At 49.5% G+C, this 22820-nt stretch overlaps 9 protein-coding genes across 9 annotated transcripts; 5 read left to right on the top strand and 4 right to left on the bottom strand.

Annotated features, from left to right (window-relative positions):
• Positions 1 to 2271: 2271 nt before the first annotated feature.
• On the top strand, positions 2272 to 3504 carry COCCADRAFT_38462 (uncharacterized protein; the record flags this gene model as incomplete). Its single annotated transcript, XM_007716083.1, has 1 exon — positions 2272 to 3504. The coding sequence occupies one exon, from the start codon at positions 2272 to 2274 to the stop codon at positions 3502 to 3504; it is 1233 nt and encodes a 410-aa protein (XP_007714273.1).
• Positions 3505 to 5082: 1578 nt separating this feature from the next.
• On the top strand, positions 5083 to 7162 carry COCCADRAFT_6667 (uncharacterized protein; the record flags this gene model as incomplete). Its single annotated transcript, XM_007716065.1, has 5 exons — positions 5083 to 5331; positions 5480 to 5610; positions 5668 to 5683; positions 5730 to 6148; positions 6199 to 7162. 5 exons carry the CDS (start codon positions 5083 to 5085, stop codon positions 7160 to 7162), a joined length of 1779 nt encoding a protein of 592 aa, XP_007714255.1.
• A 128-nt stretch (positions 7163 to 7290) lies between these two features.
• Positions 7291 to 8982, bottom strand: COCCADRAFT_38460 (uncharacterized protein; the record flags this gene model as incomplete). The annotated part of the gene is made up of 2 exons (XM_007716082.1): positions 7291 to 8390; positions 8460 to 8982. 2 exons carry the CDS (start codon positions 8980 to 8982, stop codon positions 7291 to 7293), a joined length of 1623 nt encoding a protein of 540 aa, XP_007714272.1.
• Positions 8983 to 9319: 337 nt separating this feature from the next.
• Positions 9320 to 11875, top strand: COCCADRAFT_101333 (glycoside hydrolase family 31 protein; the record flags this gene model as incomplete). The annotated part of the gene is made up of 1 exon (XM_007716081.1): positions 9320 to 11875. One exon carries the CDS (start codon positions 9320 to 9322, stop codon positions 11873 to 11875), a length of 2556 nt encoding a protein of 851 aa, XP_007714271.1.
• A 605-nt stretch (positions 11876 to 12480) lies between these two features.
• Positions 12481 to 12717, top strand: COCCADRAFT_101319 (uncharacterized protein; the record flags this gene model as incomplete). Its single annotated transcript, XM_007716080.1, has 1 exon — positions 12481 to 12717. A coding segment is annotated over one exon (237 nt), but the record flags the coding sequence as incomplete, so codon positions are not given.
• Positions 12718 to 13624: 907 nt separating this feature from the next.
• On the bottom strand, positions 13625 to 15130 carry COCCADRAFT_101347 (uncharacterized protein; the record flags this gene model as incomplete). The annotated part of the gene is made up of 4 exons (XM_007716079.1): positions 13625 to 13705; positions 13763 to 13943; positions 13996 to 14821; positions 14893 to 15130. 4 exons carry the CDS (start codon positions 15128 to 15130, stop codon positions 13625 to 13627), a joined length of 1326 nt encoding a protein of 441 aa, XP_007714269.1.
• Positions 15131 to 16219: 1089 nt separating this feature from the next.
• Positions 16220 to 17414, top strand: COCCADRAFT_101320 (uncharacterized protein; the record flags this gene model as incomplete). Its single annotated transcript, XM_007716078.1, has 3 exons — positions 16220 to 16249; positions 16307 to 16733; positions 16789 to 17414. The coding sequence occupies 3 exons, from the start codon at positions 16220 to 16222 to the stop codon at positions 17412 to 17414; spliced, it is 1083 nt and encodes a 360-aa protein (XP_007714268.1).
• Positions 17415 to 17462: 48 nt separating this feature from the next.
• On the bottom strand, positions 17463 to 19764 carry COCCADRAFT_101297 (uncharacterized protein; the record flags this gene model as incomplete). Its single annotated transcript, XM_007716077.1, has 3 exons — positions 17463 to 19215; positions 19267 to 19307; positions 19369 to 19764. The coding sequence occupies 3 exons, from the start codon at positions 19762 to 19764 to the stop codon at positions 17463 to 17465; spliced, it is 2190 nt and encodes a 729-aa protein (XP_007714267.1).
• Positions 19765 to 20432: 668 nt separating this feature from the next.
• On the bottom strand, positions 20433 to 21749 carry COCCADRAFT_6661 (uncharacterized protein; the record flags this gene model as incomplete). Its single annotated transcript, XM_007716064.1, has 3 exons — positions 20433 to 21026; positions 21085 to 21495; positions 21549 to 21749. The coding sequence occupies 3 exons, from the start codon at positions 21747 to 21749 to the stop codon at positions 20433 to 20435; spliced, it is 1206 nt and encodes a 401-aa protein (XP_007714254.1).
• Between the last annotated feature and the right edge of the window lie 1071 nt (positions 21750 to 22820).

Below are 22820 nucleotides of genomic sequence, written 5' to 3'. Positions count from 1 at the left end.
ATCGATCCATCTCCGGGTATGTCGGTCGATTTATTCACCCCTGCAGACTGTCTGATCTCTCAGACTGGAACCGTAAGCAATGCCATGTCTAGGGAGATATCGACGCTTCTGCATGTCTACCAGTGTTTCACGGATTGCAGCTGAACTCGCTACCGGTCACGGCATTGGCCTGGCCGTAGCCTGGGTCGTCGCATATTGAACCGACCAGATCCAAACAAACAGCGGTAGGCGCCTCGGTGGATCCAATCTTGATGATAATGACAACACGACAGTACCCGTTGCCCAAACTACAGCTTACATGCCCGGGAGCTGCGTAAACAAGACTGATTGTTTGTGTACATGTATGTTTCACAAACATTTACATCCCGGTATCATCCCTGCTGCCACCCAAGTAATTACCTAACCGACCTTGTTCGCTTCAATCAGCCCGCCGACAGCCCGCTAGCGTTTTTGTCGACCAAACCTCAACCTCCCTGTCACACGTTGTGAGTTATTACGGCTGTGACATGCAAACTACGTTTGACAAATCCCTGGACCGTCTTGGATGCATTACCGTCACCTGGGCTACCGACGCCTCATATGCAGCAACTAAACCGACGTCGCTGCTAACAATAGCCCCGCCGTATCTCGCCTATCTCAGATCTAGTTCTGAAATCACATGCTTGAGGTGAAGCCTGCAGGATACGTATGTATCATCACGCTACACGAAATGAGCTAACGTCCGGCTGGACTAGACCTGCAGAAATAACGATAATGGCCTTGTATCAATAACATCCATCCACATTCAGGTTACTCACAGCCCTCAAAACAGGTTCTCGCAATACGGTGCCGGTTTCGGATTAGCACTGCATCTGTGCGGTAATTTGCTGGCATGTAAGTATCAACACCATGTTTTGCCAAGCAACAATCGATCACATCTGACATGCTCCTATCCATCTTCCTTTTCTTTCCTAGAAACGATTTCACGTCCTAGGAGAAGATGAATAGCGTTAAAGTGACATGCGAATGCTTAGAGACGTGTTACAGCACCATAGAAACACTGACCTACCTAGCCACAACACTCCAATTTCACATGACATTTCAGTACGAGAACCCCTTGATCCCGTATCTCGACAACTGCAAAATATACATTCATGCATACTACTCCATCCATAGGCCCATCGTGCACCCATACCTACGCGTAAGCTGACATGGACACTGCCGAGACTGACCTTGGGACCAATGGAATCGACATGTCGCCAGAGTCCGACTTAGAATAGTAGTACATCTGCAAAATAGCATACGTGTAGCTCCACTTCATCATCTGTCGTGAAATTGATGGATACCAATCATCTGAAAATGTCACTAAGGTAGTGTCTCGGTAGCTCAGTGGTATTGCAGACGACTATGTCGTACACATGGTAGGGGTTGTAAACAAACTATGTAAACACGTGTTTTTGAAGTGTGGATCAGAGGGTCTGGCGTAACAGTCTATGTATTGTAGCCTATGACCGTAAATGTATCCTCTCAAAACAGTATCAAAAGAGTAAGATTGTATAGGTATCTCAAGCTCTTAACCATATTGCGAGAGCGAATGGCAATTCACACCATGTGTGTAAGTAAGCTGTCAATTAATCACACCTATCTGCGAGCCTTTGTCCGATGCAAAAGACTAAAGTAATATTCTTTGTCGAATCTTGACAATGGCAAAAGTTCATCCTGAGTTGGTTTCTGATCAAGGAAAATACAAGTTGCAATGGCATATTGTCTGAGTGATCCAAAATCTGATACGTTCTGTACGAACACATTGTGGGTTATAGAAGGAATGTAAAGATACTTCTTCACGTAGTATTTGAAATGTATCATCCAATACTCAGCGTATCATTCTCATTCCTCGTCCAAAAACACAATGCAAGAAATTACTACTGCGTCTAGCCAAGGACGGCGGCCATATTTCCACAGTTTCCGCGGCCCGTCGTCTAGCTACAACATACCCGCATTGCGTAGACGAATAACTCTGATGCTTGGCTCGGTATCAGGGGTTGCTTGTTGCGTCATCAGGCCCTGCATCATGTAAGGCTGCTTATACATCACCGTGTACAATGATAGCCATCGGCTTAGCAAGCGACGCATGTTGGGGTTCCGGACTCCCGAACTGACCCCCACTTGCCAAATAATGTACCCAACGCCATATATGGCATTTCTTACAACACCCAACACGCCTGGTATATCAGCAGTCATGTCGCTGCTCCGGAGAACAGCAGCACTTCGCACACGACCACATATCCCACCATGAGCTCCCCAAAACCAGTCCTCATTGCTGGCGCTGGCCTTGCCTCGCTTCTCCTTGCCCGCTCGCTGCACCGTTTCAAGATTCCATTTCTCGTCTTTGAGCGCGACGCGTCTATTGTTTTTCGAGCACAGGGTTATCGCCTGCGCCTATCCAGCCAAGGACTCGATGCAATAGAAAATGTCCTTGGCCCCGAGGGATTTCAGAAATTCTACGACAAGTGCGGCAAGACTGGCGGCGCGGGATTTGCCGTCATCGACCCATTGACGGGCGAGACAGGGACAGGAGGACAGCCACCTGTCAGCAGCAACGGGCCGTTGACTAGCAGAGATGGCAAGATTGTGGGCATCTCGCGAGGCGATATGCGTACGCTCTTTCTAGAGGGCCTCGAACACAATGTACGATGGAGCCATCGGATTGTAGGCTATGAGAAGACGGACGGCGGGGTGCGCCTTGTTTTTGCAGACGGAAGCAAGAGTGAAGAGGGCTCCATGTTGGTGGGTGGTGAGGGCGTCAAGAGTGCAGTCGCAGGCCAACTATCGAATGGCACCATCAAGGTCTACGACTTGGGCTCGCGAGGAATACACGGTCAGGCACCCACGGCCGCTTTCAAAGGCCTGGGCGAGGGCGTCTTTGTCGTCAATGACAGTGATTCACAACCGAATGGTGGCAAGGTCTTCCTAATCACCAACGTCCGTGCTGGCGATTTGGACAATCCAGACATCGAGTTTGGCTGGACCATGGGCGGCTCACCAGGCGTCATTGATGCACCCAACGACAACTACACCATCACTGGCCCACCAGCGGCAACAATCGCAAAGTCGCTTACCTCGTACTGGCACGCGCGCCTGAAGCCGCTCATTGACAATATGAACGAGGCCGAGGCTGCCTTTTGGAAAATCACTTGTTCTTCGCCAGACGGCGTGCCTGCATGGCCTAACGAGCCTCGAGTGACTGTCATTGGCGACGCTGTGCATGCGATGACGCCAGCAGGTGGTAACGGCGCGAATACGGCGATGCGCGACTCGGCTTTGCTGGGTCGATTGATGGCAGAGGCGTGGGAGCGTGGCGACGGCGATAATTGGGAGGGCGTGACAGTAGCCTACGAAAAGGAGATGCGTGTCTATGCAACTGAGGCAGTCCAGGCCAGCTATAGCTCGGCCGTAGCACAGTTTGGAGCGAATACTGACCTGGAAAATGCGCCTACCATTAATGAGTACGTGGCCCCCAACTGAAGTGGGACGTGATAGCTTCAATAAAGACAGCAGAAACGCCAGATTTTACGAGCCCTTGTTTCGTTCAAACACTGCCATGGCCAATATGTGACGGGCTCCAACTTGACCAAGATGGTTGCAGCACAGTACCCCCGGCTAGTACTTGGATATGCTTCCAGCAGCGCGGTGTAAGCGACAACTGAGCAAGTGGCGTGACGGACACCGACAGAAAAGCAGGTGGAGCAAAGCAGGTGGAGCAAAGCAGCGTAGAAGAGTCGAGATTTGGCGCGAACATAAGAGCTCTATGTGATCGGGTAGACGGCGATCCAAGAGATAAGGAAATAAGTAGTTTATCGATCTTTCTAGTCTTCAAGACTAATCGGGAAATAACAGTTGGATGGTTTGTTTACTCGAGAATGAACAGTAAGAGCTACTGGAATCAGAGGTGTATAGTTAACTCTTTTCTCTTTTTCTACCTATCTTCTTTTTCTGTAAGATGTCCTCTAAGAAACGCAAAATGTGTAAGGGTTAACCTCTTGCGTGGGATTACTCCACCTCTACTATATCATATGTGTGCTGATGGTGTGGTTTTAATAGCGTGTTCGTCGCATGAGCAGCCCCCCACCCTGCCACTCCAGTCACGCCGGCCTAATCCGCCGGCCTCCCCCGTCCTTCAATCCGACAATCAACTCCTGGTCTTATCTGCTCCCAGAGCCGCCGTTGCGACGTTTTGGGGATCGATACAACCAGGAGCACCCGTTGGCGTTATCACCAATGCTAACCTCCCCCCGGTCGTCCGTAGACTTACGGACGGGGACCTTGCTTTCTCGGGCTAACAGTTACCATTCGGCCATTGTTCAGCTCTTTTTCGCAGGACGAGGAAGCAAGGCGTAGTCACCGAATCAGTGGTGCTACGGGAAGGTGGCGAAAACAACGATGCGCCACGGGTCACAGGATTGGAGGGGCTCAATGTTGCTCGCAGCAGTACGAAGACCAAAGTCTACGCCTATCATATCGCTGCGGCACATCGAGCTTACACCCAGCCGGAATCTGGCCTCACTGAGGATCTCTTGCGGTCGGTCGCCAAAGACAAGACCCACCAACCTTCCACCACGGAACCCCTTACTGTTATGCACCTTTGTGGAAACAAGTGGTGTGTGGAAGGTTCCCATTTGGTGGTCGGCCGTAAGAAATACAACGACCAGCAGACTGCATGTCACCGCGGTTTACAGTCGGCGTTGTCATCGGATGAGGTCGCCCAGATTCAGGCTGCTTACTGTCGACACTCCGTTAAGTGTTGGACAGTAGTCTACGGAGGTGACTACAGCAGTGTAGGGGGGCATGAGTGGGAGTGAGGCAGTATGTGCACAATAAGAAGAGAAGCAAATTTGCTCCATTACATTGACTGTGCGGCATGTCTAGCTTTGCGCGAAGGATGGGCCTAACGAAGACCAGATCCGATAGTCGCCATCCGCCACCAAAACACACGACTCATGCACCCTTTCGTCCCCACTTCTCCACTCGGTCCACCCCCGGTTTACCCCGACTTTAAGAACCGGGTCAGTCCACCATGGTTTCTCCTCTCGCGCGAGATTCCCGATGGATGCACACGCCTCACCACGACCGCGCAAACGTCGTGCTATCAATGCCTGTGTCAATTGCCGGACGTCCAAGGTGCGATGCGACGGAAACCGCCCCTGTCAACGTTGCGAAAGGAATAGTGCTTCCTGCCAGTACTTTGACGCAGTCAAGGACGAGAATGTACTCCGTATCGAGAAGTTGGAAGCCGACATGGCTGCACTGCGCGAGCTGCTCGGCACCAGGGAGACACCCGGTCCAAGGACCAGCGTGAGTGACGGCTCTTACATGCATTAGTGATGATGCTTCTCGAACAAGTCCCGGCCCACCAGACAGGTGCCGGCATGACTGCAAGACAGTCCAAACCCCACGTGGCTGGAGGGATAAAGACATGTCGCTAACTCGCTTCCCAATGCAGTCACACATGGATAACGCAAGCGTGACTGTTGCAGAAGTCACACCTCGTTCCCCGGCCGGGCACAACGCAATTGGCAGTGCCGTTGATGCTGGCTTCATCACTTGGGATCAAGCTGCTCACTGGTACCAGAGGTAGGCAGGCCCCTCAATCCTTTGCTCCCCCCACTCATAATGCTGACCCTCGTCGAGCTTTTTCTCCGGCAGTGTAAGCCATGGCTCTATTCGCAACCACATGACACTAAGCAGCATAGCAATACCTTGTCCCAATATTCTGCGAGAGATATGACACCATCACTTCTGTATCCTCACGGAGTGCCGTCCTCTTCGATGCCATAGTCAGCATCGGTTGTCGTGCTGAAGAAGGTTTTAATGCAACCATCTACCGCCAGCTCCAATCCAGGGTTCGCGATCACATTACAAACTTGCTCATCAACAAGAGTATACCCAGTATAGAGGACATCCAGGCCATTGCCCTGGTAGCTGCCTACTCTGAAAATGGTTTTTTCTTGATTGCAACGGCCCTTCGCTTTGCCATACAGCTTGACCTGCCTCGGGTCGTCGATCAACTCATTGCAAAAGGCCAAATACGTTCTGGAGTCGTCAGCAATGACGAGCAAGAACTGTACCGTCTTTCACGCGTCTGGCATGGCATTTGCAATCTCGAACTCTTGTAAGCCCTATTCCGGTCATATCTAACGTTGACTGTCTGACGCACCGCAGTTTCTCGCTAGACGGAGGAAAGTTACCGGGATTGAATTTCCATACCTCCCCTAGGAAAATCCGAAGCCTTCTCCAACACCCTGAACATACATCAGTCGACATTCGGCTACTCTCCCAGGTAGAACTCAACCTGATTCGTGCAGAAGCATATACCAAGATCATGCGACGGGACACGGATGAATTTCTTCTCCAAGAAAACGAAAACAAAGTCCGGAGTACAGTAGACGAAGCTTGTGTAGAGTTGACGCTCTGGCTGGATGAATGGACAAACATCATCTTGGCAGAACCCGTGCCACATCGACGAGCAATGGCGTTACAAAACCTCCACATCCAGCGTGAATGGGCCATGATGACACTGTACTTGAAGGCTGTGACATCATCTGGCGTGGAAAATATTGCATTCATGACCGACTTCCAGAAAAACTTTATACGCAGAGCTAAAGACGCAGCAAGTCGACATCTACATTACATGCTGCAATCCTATACATCGACGCCAGATTCTTCGCCGGCGTCCTCAACACACACAATTGGCTCGACCTATCTCAGCACATTCCGGTGGGCTCTGGATTACGTATGGGCAAAGTGCGCAGTCTCCGTTTTGCTCGTACTCAAATTGGCCATTCTCCTCCGCGATCCTGCCGCGTCCGTCATGGCACTTCTCCGCGACGCTCATAGGGTACTTGAAGAGCTCAAGACTGTGACGGTAGGCCATATTGCATACTTCCAAATACTTCAAACAAGTATTGAGAAATGCGAGGCTGCATTGCGAGAGTACTCTGTTGAACAGAATCATGCTACACAGTCGTCACCTGCGTCTGGGACAGATGGTGGTGCTGCTGAAACAGAGTTTCAGGGCTATGTGCCCCGAGAATTCGTATTCGAGTGGGACTTTCCCGGGCTCAATCTTAAACACATGCCTTTAGGGTGGCAGGATCTATTCGTCAACATTGACAGTCTCTTCTGATTTGACACTCCAGCTGGTATCTGACTATAGACCAAAGAACGATCATCAGAACATGTAACTATTGGTAAATTTATCTCTTTTTAATCATGGTAGAAATATCTATAGATAATCATGTGCAACTACTCGTCTTAGTAGATGTAAATGAAATCCTCGTTCTTGAGGTCAGTCACATCGTCAAAGGCCTTGTCGCCCACCCCGCTTGCCTCGTGCTCGGCTTCTTCGGCGCTCCCTTCAACATCGTTTCCCATGCTTGTGTCGACAACAACGGCCGACTTGCCCATACTCTCTCGTGTTGCGGCATGCTTGCGATTCAACAATTTGATCCATAGCATTGCTACCAAGATCAAAACAATGATGAGGATAAAGAGGGCAAGACACACGCGCAGACCGCGCTTGTAGTACGGCTTTTCAGACGGCTTGAAGATCTGAGGCCCAACGATGTTTCCTGCACTGGCACCAATAAATAGTATGCTGGTAGTGACTTTGCGCTTGGTGTCTCCACCGGTGTTTTGGCCTGACCAGGAATAGATGAGTGGCGAGATACCCGGATAAAATGATGTCATATAGTACCCAAAGAGCAAAAGGCCGCGGTTTGAAGGACCGCGTCCAACGACCATGAGGATGACGATGCCGACAATGGGTGGAATACATAGCAGGATGAGGACAGGCGACTTCTTCTTGAGCCATGTTGCTAGCCAAGCACCGCCAACCGTCGCGACGATTTGCACAACGCCAAAGGGCATGTTGAACAAGATGGTCTCAAACTTTCCGAACCCGAAACCTTGAATAATCAATGGACCAAAGGCGGAGATGCCGCCACTCGGAATACTGATGGCGGTCAACATGGAAAACCAGAGCCATGTCTTGATGTCCAGGAATGCCTCGAACACATGGTCCCACTTCCAAACTCGAGATGCAACGCCCATCTGGTTCATACGCAGACGCTCAACCGCGATGAGCCTTTCGTGCTCGGTCAAGAATTTTGCCTCCATGGGAGAGTCGGGCATGAAGAACCAAACGAACATCGACACCACAACGGTGAGGAGTCCACAAAACAGGAAGATAATCTGGTACGAGTGTAGAAGATTCGAGTTGATGTGTCCGAGACCATAGCATAGCAGACTGCCAAGAATGTTGACAATGCCCAGCATGGCATACCAGGCCGCATTTCGGTTAGTTTGTTCGCCGCGCTTGTACCACATTTGGACTACAGCGATAAATGCGGGAGCTGGGAGTGATATTAGTAAATGAAGATGAAAGGACGACGCGTTTTGGTATATATGGAGTGGAAGCTTACCGACTGCAGCTTCAAAAGCGCCCAAAAGAAACCGTGTCGCCATGAGTCCCTCAAAATTCTTTGCACCTGCCATACCGCAAAGGATGCATCCCCATGTGAAGACCATGGCGCCAATGAATTTTCCCATTCTCATCTTGACGAGCAAGAAGGCGACGAGCGGCTGTGCCACCAATTGGGCAATGTAAACGATACTTCCCAGCCAGGAATACTGCTGCGACTTTGGATCGAGATTTGCATCTTCGATGAGTCCAAAGACGGATGCGTATGAGAGCGTGGTCTTGTCGAGGGACTGGAGGAAATAAACGCTGAGCAGAATGGGCAGAATGATGAGATCAATCTTCTTCAGCACACGCTTGTTTTCCTCCGACGTCACCACAATACGTTCGTTCGAGGCGAGCAGCTCAGCGGCCTTGTCTTTTCCTTTGCGGCTCTTCTCGTTCGTGGGCTTGTGAATAGATTCTGTAGTTTCAACATTGGATTTGACACCGGCGTCTGCCGCCGCCGATGGAGTAGTCGCGGCCATGTCGGGCTTGGGAGACATGATGAAAGCAAACAAGATAGCGCCCTGAATTACTGTTGGCTGTTTTTGCTGTCGATCTGCGCAACAACACTTATATCATTTTTCCCCACGGGGACCCCATATGGGAATCTTGTCTGATTCCAGACTAGTGGAGCGCACGTGTCGGCCGAAGATGCCGGCCTAACAGGCCTTGTGACAGACCTACTCCATTCCTCTCGGCGACTAGAAATGGGGCTTTCGGTCAAATGCCGACCTCAACCCTTGCTATAAATTCCGAGTCACTGTATAGCCAGTAGTCGAAAACAGCATACCGCTGGTTGATGCCCCCTTTTGTTTCGTCATGCCCATGCTTGAGCACGTTCCTGCCGGCTATCAAGCCGGCGCTGCCATGGCAACATCAAATGCGAGCGTCGAATTACAGTCAAATGTAGGAGACTTCAAATTCACTTTCGATGCAATACGGCCGGGACTGTTTCGCACAACATTTACCTCGCCGAAACATTTGCTGCCACCCCATCGAGCAGCCCCAGTACCCAACAAGACTGTGGACAACTCCAACGCCACAGTCTTGTCATCTGGTGCGGCTGCAAAGAGCTTTCAAGTCGATGGTGTCACGGCTCAAGTTGACTGGGAAAGCGGACTTCCGCTTGTCTCCCTGACTCTTTCTGGTCAACAGAAACCAATCCATGCCGACCTTCCCAATCGATCGTATGCTGCCGATGGGCCTGGCATTTCTCATTACACCAAGTACAATCATGGCACACTCCATCTTGGACTTGGCGAGAAGCCAGCACCCATGGATCTTTCAAACCGCCACTTTGTGCTATCAGCAACCGACTCTTTCGGTTACGATGTGTACCGGACGGATCCGCTGTACAAGCACATTCCACTTCTGATCAATGCTACGCCAGAAGGATGTGTCGGCATCTTCTCCACATCACATGCACGTGGGATTTACTCGGTGGGCTCGGAAATGGATGGTATGTGGGGTCGTTTCAAAGTCTACCGCCAGGACTACGGGGGCCTCGAAGAGTATCTACTTGTAGGCAAGACACTACCAGACATTGTTCGCATCTACGCGGATCTTGTTGGATACCCTCTTCTGGTGCCGCGATGGGCATTTGGCTATCTGGCTGGCGGAATGAAATACTCCATGACGGACGACCCTCCTGCGAGCCAAAGCATGATGGAGTTTGCGAGAAAGCTGAAAGAGCATGACATTCCATGCTCGGGTATGCAAATGTCTTCTGGATACACGATTGCAGAGACCGAGCCCAAGACACGAAATGTCTTCACGTGGAATAGGCATCGGTTTCCAGATCCCAAAGGCTGGATTGATGCATACCACAAAGAAGGAATTCGACTCATCGCAAACGTCAAGCCGTATGTGCTGGGAAGCCACCCTGAGTATCAAAAGCTCAAGGAGGCCAATGCCTTCTTCACCGACTCACTGACAACGGCGCCGGCTGAAGCTCGTCTTTGGAGCGCTGGAGGTGGCGAAAGCGGTATTGGTGGCCATATTGATTTTACATCAAAAGCTGGTTACCAATGGTGGTATGAAGGCATTCGCGAACTGAAGCGAATAGGGATTGATTGCATCTGGAATGATAACAACGAGTACACCATCCCTCACGACGGGTGGCAATGCGAACTGAGCGAGCCTTCGGTTAGCCGAGAGCCGAAGAACGACAAGTATGGCCAAGAGATCGGGTTCTGGGGACGAGCACTGAATACCGAGCTCATGGGCAAATCCTCTCACGATGCTTCGCTGGAGGTTGAACCGGAACAGCGTCCTTTTATCTTGACCCGTAGTGCCACAGCCGGGACATTGCGATACTGCGCCAGTGCCTGGAGCGGCGACAACGTGACCTCCTGGCCCGGCATGAAGGGTGCCAATGCTCTTTCCCTGACTGCCGGCATCTGTCTGATGCAATGTTACGGCCATGACATTGGTGGTTTTGAAGGCCCTCAACCATCGCCCGAACTGCTCGTTCGATGGTGCCAACAAGGCATCTACAGTCCTCGCTTCGCAATCAACTGTTTCAAGACTGGCAACGACAACAGCGTAGGTGATGTAATTGAGCCTTGGATGTACCCCGAGACGACGGCATTGGTCAGAGACACCATCAAACGTCGCTACGAAATGATTCCATACCTATACTCACTTGCCCTGCATTCACACATGACGGCAACGCCTCCACAGCGATGGACTGGCTGGGGGTACGAGTCGGATCCCGAGATCTGGAACAACAAGGTCTTGACAGACGGCGAGACACAGTATTGGCTTGGCGATGCACTGCTGGTAGGCGGCGTTTTCGAAGCTAATGCCGAGAGCGCCAAGATGTATCTTCCCAAAGACGCTTCGGACTCCAGTGCTGAGTTCCTCGATCTCAACAATGAGCCCCAGACATACTACAAGGCCGGGCAGTGGGTTGATATCCGAGCAAAGTGGACCGAAAGCATCCCTGTACTGGCAAAGGTTGGATCGGCGATTCCTGTCGGGAGGGCAGAGCAGGTGCTCTCGGTAGGGGAGAAGAGTAACCCTGCGAACCTTGCCCGCGACGATTACCGTGCTGTCGAGGTGTTCCCGCCAAAGGCTTCATCAAACGGCAAAGTCTACACAACGACTTGGTACGAAGACGACGGTGTTTCACCGCCTCCCGCGAAGATTTCAGTATTTGTCGTCAACTATGAGGCGTCGGAAAGCGACGTCTCGGTCAGCTATGAGGAGAAGTTGCAGCAAGGGTTCGAGCCAGCATGGTCGGCATTGAACATTATCCTGCCCCGAGGAGATACGAGAAGTGTGTCGTTCAACGGGAACAAGGCTGAAAAGGTGGACACTGATGCAAAGGGGAGGACCAGGTGGAAGGGTGTGATTGAAAGGAGTGGCAAATAATCTATGACTGCGCTGATGAACTTGCTAGAATAAGAAAACATTAGACCTAGAGCCTTCAATACGATTTGATGATGTCCAACGGCATAGATGTTTCATATGAAATTGAGAAAATGCGAAGTTTCAAACCAAGAGACCTTCTTTATACGATGGAGTGAGAATTATATTCAGAAACAGTGTGATTGTTAGCTATTAAGGAAATCAAGCTTCATGTCGAGAGCTGGATCTGACTCTCGAAGCGCAATACTATAATTATATAAATAGGATGATGTTGTAATTACGCTCTACTAGATAGGAAGTTCTTTTGGCTTAAAATACAGACGTGAAATGCGAAGGAGCTTCAGTAATAGTAGAAATCGAGCAGGCCGATACTGACACGGAATGAAGGAGATTTTTGGCAGATTACGTCTCCGAACGTATATATAAAAGCTGAGTTCGAGCGGGACGAGACTTACAAGGGACGCAAGAAAGTTTCGGCAGATGATATCTCCGGACGTGTATATAAAAGCTATGATGGAGCTCTGTTTAAGCTTAACAGCCAATTCATTGCTCTTGTTAATACAGTTACATTATCTAAGCTTATCTGCTCTTGCATAGAAGGCTGTCTACACGCCCTTTCAAGCTCAACAAGCTACAATCTACCCTTCATATTGCCTGCTGCCACACAACGCGGAGATAATAGCTGTCAAGACGCACAATGCAGTTGCTATCTACCATCGCCCCTCTTACTGTCTCGTGGACCGTATGCACTATTGCAAACCCTCTTCCCGCCCACGACGCCGTATATGGACGTGAGTCTGGTTCTTTACCCGAGTTTTTCCATGCGACGACATTATCGATACTGATATAGACTCTAGAGCTTTGCGAACCACTTAATGGCAATTTTTGTAATGCATGTTCGGGCCCATGTCAACTGTATTGCCTTGGCAGAAGAACCGACAACGGGATGAATTACTGCACACACGCTTTTTCATCTGAGGGTTGTGCGCCGTGTATTTGGTAGCGCTCCTGAGAGACGTGCATAGAAAGCGCAAATTTTACAAAACAGTCAAAAGTATTCCTCGCACATTCAATGTTAGCAAGCGGAAGAGTTTTTCCTAGCGTTAGTTGGCTGATTGTGGGTGCGTTCGCCTGGAAGTGGTTGATAAATTTAAAACCTCGTCACTACTATCCGAAGTAGCTTACCGGAATCAATATGACCGTCAATTCCGTCTACGATACGCACACCACATATCATCTGAGTCAACTCTGCTTACGGCTTACTGTGTATGACGCAAACATCGACAGAGCTATGCGGGACGTGGGAGAAAGTCTGCGCGAACGGAGGGCCAAACTTAATAAAGAGCTCAACATACACATAACCACAGCCACCCACCAGGATCAGAGCAAGGATAGCGGTAACACTAGGTCAGGCTAGGCATTAGTGAAAGAGATGCTTCGTGGTTGTCAGCTTGGCTAGAATTGCATCGTTCTTTTTGCTGCCGTTGAAGTCTTGATTTTGATTTTCTGGTATGTGTCCCGCAAATACAATACACGTTGGTAGGTAGTTGGTCTAGGCATGATAGTATGGGCTAGTAGAATGAGAGTAGACTCACTAACCATTGATGAATTAGTATCTTACCGTAGTATTAATAAAAGGTTTATAGGCTTCAGAAAGGAGGATGATATTGTGTAGACTAGTAGCAGTGTTACGGGGGAACGTGATTCAATTTAGAGTTGAATATATAGCTATCATTCCTTCCTCTTAAGTGGCTATGACTTAATTGCGGCCTTGGTAGCTTCTAAAGCGCCAACAACTGCGAAACATATCATGGGCGTAACTGCATAGCTGATCTAGAGATTGGTTAAATGGGGGTTTCTCTTTGGGTTGATGGTGGCGATGTTGCTTACGGTGAGGAATTTTGCAACCGTCATTTTCATGGACTCGGCAGCACCCGTTACATCACACAAGGCAACCAGGATCATGGCTGGTGGCCCTGTGGGCATCAGCATCATGGAAAACCAGAGCATAGGATCGGCGTCCAATGAGCTGGTTTTGGATGCAAGTGCCCATATGAGAGGAATGCTCATGCTAACATTTATCAGTGAATGAGGTTTACAGATTGAGGCAATGTAAGACTTACAAAGGCCAGACGATGAAGCGCACAAGAAGTACGAGCGTTAGACTCGCCTTATCTACCTGGCCGCCATCTTGACCGTTTTTCATGCGCAACATGCTCTTGCTGAGTTTGACACCAACGACTATGATTTGCAACGAAGCAAAAAGCTCGCCGAAATTCTTGATAGCGGTTGTGAGCCAGGCGTTGAGATATCCGCCTTGGTTGCTGGGACTGAAGAAGAGACGATGGAGTGGGGGCGTCAAACCAATGACGGCACCTACAAGGGCACCAATCAAAGGGGCATTAGCAAACTGCCAAGTGATGTCGAGTGTCTCTTGGAGCCAAGGGGGGAGGCTCCTGTACCAGTTGCGTGTCTTGAGATAACCGCTTTTTTCTATCTGGTTTGTTCGTTTTACGATGCGACGAGGAAGCAGCGAAGTCTCCTCATTGACGATGCCTTGCGGGCCCCTCTCAATGTCTGCAGTTTCAGCATCGCTCTCGTCGGAATCATTCGCCTGCTCGTCTTGGACACTGTCGTCTTGACTCTCTGCACCATCTTCGTCTCCAGGTTTCAGCAGTCTTGGACCAAGTGCAAAGGTAAGTGAATTGCTGACCATGGCGTTGACCAAGAAATATGACTCAGCTCGGTCCATTGCCTGGCTCCCCGATTCGCCGGCAATGAGAATGGTATCTAGAATCCGTGTTTGCTTGAGCGACTGGATGAGAAGTAGAGGGAGGGACGTCGTGTTGTTGAATGCAATAGCTGGCGCTACCCAAGCTGGCAATTTGAAGAAGCGGGTGAGGACGCGGCCGATGAGCAGGGAGAGAAGTGTATAGCAGACGGACCAGACTGTGTACCAGCGGTGAGCCATGGTGCGTGGTGGTGCGCGTTCAACTGCGACGCGAGATTGGTGAACTTACTGAGGATTGGCACGTATCTCAAACCCGTATCTTGATGCATATTGTCGCCAATCTTGTAAATCAACAGCGCAGGGAGAAACATGCGCACGCATAGCCTGGAAACCTCCTTTGCTGCACTCGGTGACATGAGATTGCACTGTGCTGCGACGACGCCCAGAGCAATGGTTAGGAGGACCGAGAGGGCGGCCTGCAGGGCGCCGGTGAAGGGAACGATCAGTTCGGAAATGGCGATGCCCATGGTTGGAGATGGCAATGGAAGAGCCAACTAGACAATAGTAGTAGGAGTAAGAAGGTTGGCATTGCCGCCGTGGTTGTCGCCATTGTTCTTGTGCACGTGCTCTCTCGACTAGTCGCGTTCCTGAAAGTGACAGTGACGTCGGTGCAGTGGGGCTGCCGTTGCCATCTGGGACGCTAAATAATCCTGCCTCCCTTCACCCACTGTTTCGGGTGCATAGCACCTAATAATACTACTATATCGATGCGGTAGCATAATACTACTCCGGTACGATCCCTGTCAAGTCCAGAGTCTTTGTTCCCGAAAGTCGAGCTGGTGCCGGCCACAGAGCCATGGCATGCGTTGTTAGCAGCTGAATGCGTCTAATCCGCCAAGGGAATCTTGGTAATGTGTTCCATCCGTGTGCATCGATACTAGCGCTGATGTATTGAATGAGAATAGATTGAATAACTCCTACATAGTCCTGTATCGGTATAGATATACCGCCAAGGAATATATTCCATCACGCGTCTGTGTGTGACTATATACTTACGGCACTCGAAGAGCTATATGAAACTCATGCCTCCAGTTTGCCGTTTGAAACTCCAAAATCGAGAAAGTACTCTGAAGTGCAGCTATGTACTATTATCTTGCATCTAATACGCTTGGAAATCAACAAGGTACTCCGAGAGCATTTCCCTACTGTCTGTCGGCAGTTTAGGCGAGAACGTGGGGAGCGCCAAAAAAAGACCCAGTTTCCAACCCACTATAACCCCCATTGGAACACAATCGGGAGATCAAAGTTGCCGATTTATCCAGCACCGGTTAGCATCGCCGACGGCCTCGGCTTAACATCATCCATCGCGGTAGTGCTATGTGCTCGTAATCAGCCCCACATGTATGTACGTGCTACATATGACGCTACTAGCCTAAAAATTATTCTCTAACGGCAAGAAGATTTAGACACTGTAGCCCCATAGATTATTCTACATACCAAGAAAAGAGTCAGTACTGCTTCAAAATCAATTTCACCAGGAAAAGCATTCATTACATTACGGAGCCAATCATTTTTGCAGTTGCGCCAACCAAAGGCAGCAAATTCAAGGCATCAACATGTTGGATGGCGACCGTGGCCTTGTTACCGTATATCGCTCTCTTCGATACGCTCTATGAACTTTGCATAGCTGACGTGGTTTGCAGATAACAGGCGCGAATGGAACTATAGGCTACGCTTGCGTCGTATATGCCCTTCAAACAGGCTATCGCGTGCGTTGCGTTGTACGCCGTTCATCAGCCATTGAAACTATCAAATCTGGGCCTTCTGTTCAACCTTACCTCAGCCTTCTTGAATTCTGCATTGTTCTAGACAATGCAGTCGATGGCGCATATGACGAAGCCGTCGCTGGTGCGAATTACGTTGTGCATGTAGCTGGTGTATGGCCGCTGCCGCATCTGCATCCCGACACGGACATTTACAGCCCCTTCATCAACTCAACCAAGGGCTTGATCAAGGCCGCACAAAAATCTATTACAGTGAGAAGAATCGTCTTCACTCAAGCCGGTGCAGGTTTGGTTGATGCAGCTGATGGGGACACGCTGGGCACACGTATGCATCATACAATGGATGGTAAATCCCTCCCTGTGCCTGTCTTCACCAATCATTCTCTCACTGAGCAGTTCAGAGCATGTACAGGTGTCACCGACTTCGGTCAAGTACAGACCGCCGCTGGAATCACCCCACCACGCATACTGCGCTGGAAAAGCTCAATGCATGGCATTCCTTGCGGATCTCCAGGCCAGTGGAAAGCTTCCCTTCTCCATTGCTCAAGTGATTCCAGGGACGGTCATTGGCCCTTCCGAGTTCTGTCGCACCCCTGTTGAAGCTTATGCTCACCTTGATCGGCAAAGTAAAGCTCTTCTTTTTGACAGCGTGGCTCCGCGATATGCGTTTGGATTCGTGCACGTGCAAGACTGTGCAAAGGTACACATCGAGGCTTTGGATGAAGTCAAGGTGGAAAGCAAACATCTTCCCAAGTGGTTTGTTGCTGCCGGGACAGTGCAAGAGGGTTTGGATGGCGAGCAGATCTGGAATACAGCTGTAGATATGGTTGAGGAAGACTTCCCAAGCCAGGTAAAATCAGGGTTGTTCAAGGTTGGGCGAGACAAAGTACCCGTCAACATGCCGTTTCGCGCCGATTCGAGGCTGACTGAAAAGTTACTCCTTCAAGGCGACAGCATCAGGGGATTAAACGAGAGCATCAAGCAATTAGCGCAGTGGTATGTTTCCCTGAAAGAGAACGAAGCTTAACACGAGGTCTTGTCCAAAGAGTATGCCGCCGTTTAGACACGGGATTTTCTACCATTTGAAGTTTTCTTCAAAGTACTCTATGCCCCTATGGCCCATGCCTAACATATGTACACTAGCCCTCCTTGCTTGATCAGCCATAAGTGCTGGTCCACAACAAACAACCGCTAGTGATCCCCGACGTGCATTCTCTGCTGCTTCCTTCACAACCTGATACACGTTGGGTCTTTGGGTTGCGATCCTGACGTTCTTGAGGTCTTTGTCAAGGACTTCATCGTCATGGTCAACATCCCTCGTGATATGTACCTCCATATCAACCTTCTCGTTACCCAATACGCCATGAAAATCACGGAGTAGTGTGGTGAGAAACGCGCGTTCACGAACTGCCCATACTATCTTTATGTGCAGGACCTGTGATGAACCGGTGACAAGTCCACTAAGATGTGATAGCGGTATCGCCACCCCTGTACCCCCGACTATGAACAATACATTCGCAAAGGTATGCAGAGGGACAACTTGACCGTACGGCCCATCGACAAGAACCCGGGTCTTTCTTGGATGCAACAGGCAACTTGATCTCAATCGAGAAGTGAGCCCGTTGTAAGGCCGGATCAGGAACACCAGATTAGACAAAGCTTTTGGCGCCTTGTTTGACAAGAGTGTATCCGACTCAGTTGAGGAACCTAGTAGATCTTCCGTGTTATCAGGGCTAGGCGATAGGGGCGCTAGAGGTGTAATCGCTGACGATGTTGCGTCAGGTGAAACGAAAGCCAGTGTGAATGGATGACTCTGATGGGCATATCGTAGGTCATCAAGAACATGGATATAATAGTAGGATCCTGATCGAGGAGCTAATAAACTCTTGCTGCCGTCCACATCTAGACGTACGAGATTGCTGTTTACATCATAAGTCGCTTTGGCGTTGGTACTAAGCGGTCTACGGTTGAACGCGAAGATCCGGGTAAGACGCAAAGCGCGGTCGAGGATCCAAAGTGCAGCGCAAGGCCATATAAATATGTTCCACTCTCCGGCAGTGAATAGCTCGACGTGGTAATACATGGTCCACAATACTGCGACAGAAAGCGCAATGTGCGTGACCAGGAAGAAATCGTAGTGTCGGCGGCGAATGGCATATACCGAAAGAACGAGGAGGGTACACATTGCAATGGTTGCGATTTCGCCATTCCAAAAGTAGTGTTCTTTCCAGTACTGCGAGAAGCTCGGCCAACCTCCACTCGCCAGGATCATCACCGTGTACCCTACACTGTGCAATACGGCCTGTATAGTTGCGACTCTTGCGACCCATCTATGGAACACATTGTAAGTTCCAAATCCCCACCCAGTTATCCAAATGAGGAAGTCATTGCGCATCCCAAATAGCCAAACCAAAGGGAAATTGGCAAGAGATATGATGCCAGTTCGATCCGACACGAAACGGAGTAGCTGTGCAGACTTCTCTGGCCAGTAGAGATTCCCTTCAGTAAGTCGATAAGAGCAGCTGCAAACTGCTATATTGAATACAACAAACAGAAAAATGGTAAGCGATTGGATTCGAGGAGGTATGGTGCACCAGCCATAGGGCCGCGCGCAGCGGTTGCCAAATGCAGCTGGTATGGTGAGATTGCGCCGCAACCAGGATACAATAAAAGCAGAAACAGTGCGCAGGTTTCGAGTAGAGTTCTCTTGGAGAGCGGGAAGCCTCGAGTATGGCGTTTCCGTACGTCGGCGCTTGTAGACAAACGATAAGAGATGATTTGCGACGCCAATAAGGACTACTATGATCCAAAAGTAGTACATGTACCACCTGGAGACTCGTGTCAGCGACCGTACGTGGGATGTAAGCTGGATAATTTACCCGTATACAAGATGTATCTTGTACTCCCAGTTAGCAGTTTCCTATGTTACAAACGCATCAGCATTACACGGCCCTCTTCGCTCTGGCGGATGGATACAGTACCACAGTGGTATATGCTCGCTTAAAGAGGTCATGTTCAGGTATCACCAGGTGGTTTAGCGATGGGAACTTGAGGGCGTCGGTGGCAGATAATCTTTCCACCTTGTTCTTCGCCTCTGATGACCATTGATCCAAAGCGTGTTGCAGGGAAGGCAATGTGACGTTTGCATTTTGGGAGCACCAGAGACTTTGAGTCTCTATCCAACTCGCGATTGCGCCATCTCGTTGGCAGAATTCATCGAAGCATAGATACAGAGACGTAATGCGCAAGTCGCTGCGACACGCGTCGACTTTCCAAGGCAGTAGAGGGTTGCTATCGTTAAAGGTCACGTAGTTGATCGTCGTTTCGCAAGACAAAGGACAGTCATGTCCCGAATAGAAAGCATACGTTACATTCATCAGAGCGAAATCAGAGTTTAGCTAGGCAGGAATGCGCGAGAAAGAACGCGTTGCAGGACAGTAAGCCGTAGTGGTGCAGTCTCGGATCTATGGCGGGGAAAGATAAATTTCATCAGATAACTCTGCACTAGTTACGTAGTACGTAATCATCGCTGATGCATCGGCATTAACTCGGTGTTGATTTTCCAATCTACCTACTCACGGAATGCCTCTAATAGTACCAAATTGTAGAGACGAGCTTTGCTACTTACTATTGTACTTTTATATCCATCAGGAAAGGATATAGAAAACTAGTATAAGAATAAAGTGGTACCGTATAACAGATGGAGCAGGGAAACATGATAGCAAAGTAGGATGCATAGAGATGAATACAAGATTTTACGGCCAACAACATGGTATGTCTGATTCAATAAGAAGAAGTGATCGTGAAAGAGCGCCAATACACATTTCAAGGACATGCGCAATCCCTTTCACCGGGCTAGTTCAGAATTGAAGTTTGTCTTGAAGGAAAACCACTTATTGATCTGCGTTTGAATTCCGCATTGAGCTGCGAACTATGCTCATGAACGGACTTTTACACGTGCATAACACTGTGAAGATTTGCGCGTAAGACTTTCTAAGCTCTCGTAGCTTGACAAAGCCTCCGATGACTTTTGAAGCTCAAAAGTTCAAACCAAAACAGTGGTCAACATTTTGAGCTCCAGATACGCCAGCTTTCTTCCAAAACATCCTCGAAGGCCGAGACCAAATGGGAGAGCTGGTCCTGCTGTCGAATTAAACTTCATTCTGCCATTATCATCTAGCACAAGCCAACGCTCAGGATTGTACTTGTCCATTCTCTCCCCATCCCAGGCTCGGAATCCATGTTCTTGGGCTGCCGCTTGACATGTCGGGCTGCGGATACCTTCAATATCTAGTGCTGGCTCCGTGAAGCTAGGACCTTTGTTTGTCATCATGATATGAGTACCTTTCGGAATATAGTAGCCTAGGATAAGAGTATCCTCTGTGCTTTCCCGATCCTGAAAGATTCCGGGGTGGCTGAGACGCAGCGACTCCTCGATAACAGCGTCCAGATAGGGGATGCTTGTGTTACATATCTCGCTGCGAGTGGGGAGGCGATGCTCGGTGACAGCAGCTGTATGGGCAATGCGAAGGCTTTTGAGAAGTTTTTCTCGGACATCTAGGTTGTCTGATATGAACTTGAGATTCCAGCACATCGTCGTGCTCGTTGTGTCATGACCAGCGACAATAAATCCGATGATCTGAGTGCAAAGGTTAGCAGATTAGTAGTCGGAGACCTTGATTTAAAGAGCACTCCACCTCATCTCTCATAGCCTCTAGCCAATTTGAAGCAAGACTGCTGTCTTTCTGTGCAAGGCCAACTTGCCTTGAAACCATGAAATCTACTGCTGATTTGACATGCGTATCTTCGTCGTGTTGCTTGCCAAGGGTGTTGAATCGATCCATTGCGTGGAAAACCTGGTTTACAACCAACTCGTCTCGTACTGCCCGTCTACGGCTGATATGTGGAAGGAGTCCAATGATAAACCATGCAAGCTTCGGGAACCCAGTTGCAATCACCACCTCCACACTATCTATAGTATGCAACATAGCCTCCAGGGCAGGGTGGACGGCGGCAATAGGAAAGTCGACAGCTTTACCATCCGTTGCGGCTTGTCGCAGCTGCAAAACTCGAGAGTCGGAATTGGCTAGAGATTTGATCTCATCAATCTGGGGGATGAGAGCCCTTATTTTGTCGCATTGCCAAATCCGAAATCCAGTACTGCATCGAGGGCGGCGAAGAAGAGGTCGTGCTCTACTAAAAAAGGCTTTCCGTCGGCAAGCTCTGCTTTCTTCTTCCAGAGATCGAGTAGCAGGGTTGCGCTTCTATAAATATTTGGGGCTGCGACGTTGTTGAGGAATTTGAGTGCTATCAGATCCTGGAGTAAACGACGCCGGGCCTTCCATTGTGGGCCTGTCGGCATCGTAATATGAAAGGATCGCGCCTCGCCGCCTAAAGCGTTCCGAGGTATCGAAGCGCGTTCAAATTATTTCCGGCGCATGAGGATACCTTGTGCTTCACGAAAATCTGTGATAATGACGGTTGGCTTCTGGCTTGGGCCTAGCCAGAGTTGGAAGATCAGCCCATGACGACGAGACTGATTGATGATCCAGCCGAAGATATTTCCAGGTGAATCTTTCTGGATGGTGGAAACGTCGCCCAATAGGGACCGTGTGGCTTCTTTGTTGTAGGGGATTCCTGTAATGGGCTTCGGTAAAAGGTATCGATACAGAGTATAAAGCACCGTCAATGCAGCGATTGCCTCCGATACAAGTATTTCGATCATTTCCGTCGACCTCTTGATTTTTCAAGACTGTTCAAGTCGTGATGTCGTTGATTACACAGCCTTCCGTCTAAATCTGACTAAACCGACGCAAGATGGAGGAGCTGTGGACAACTTTGACACCGCCGCAAAATACGTCGAATAGTTTTCACAAGCCTAATGTACCCTTCTGTGTCCAGTCGCTTCTTCTAAGGCAAGCATTCAGTCTTCCTCCTTCCCAAAGGGCCTTGATACGCCTGTAAAACGTGTCACCGTAGATGTGGGGGTTATCATCCCTCATTACCCTTTTCGATGTTCGATGGTTAGCCTCATTGCCTTCATGTCCCAAAACGGAGACTGGGTTGTTGATCACCTAGAACTGAGGAACAGGCTAAATTTAAACAGGAGCTTGGGTGGGGGCGAGAAAATGGCAGCTTTCTTGGCGCACCCAATCACCGCAACGGAGCTGAGAGGTGACGAACGCAAAGATAGACTAGGAAAGTATGAAATAAGGCGTGAATTTGAGGTATGAGGTCTACTGAGCTCTCGCAACCAGGCTTTTCGCAATGGTGAGTTATGCTTGTGTATTATAGCCTCTGTGGTATAGACGATTAGTACTGTAAACCCAGAAGTACCATATATAGTCACGTGGTTATTCACTAACTAATAATGCTGTATTTAAACTTGCTCCTATCATGATACACATCACAATACACAATACTTCCTACACTC

This window comes from Bipolaris zeicola, assembly GCF_000523435.1.
Source record: "Bipolaris zeicola 26-R-13 unplaced genomic scaffold scaffold_126, whole genome shotgun sequence".
NCBI classification, from domain to species: domain Eukaryota; kingdom Fungi; phylum Ascomycota; class Dothideomycetes; order Pleosporales; family Pleosporaceae; genus Bipolaris; species Bipolaris zeicola.
Note: the sequence above shows the minus strand (reverse complement) of the source record. Positions and strands in the feature narration are given on the sequence as shown.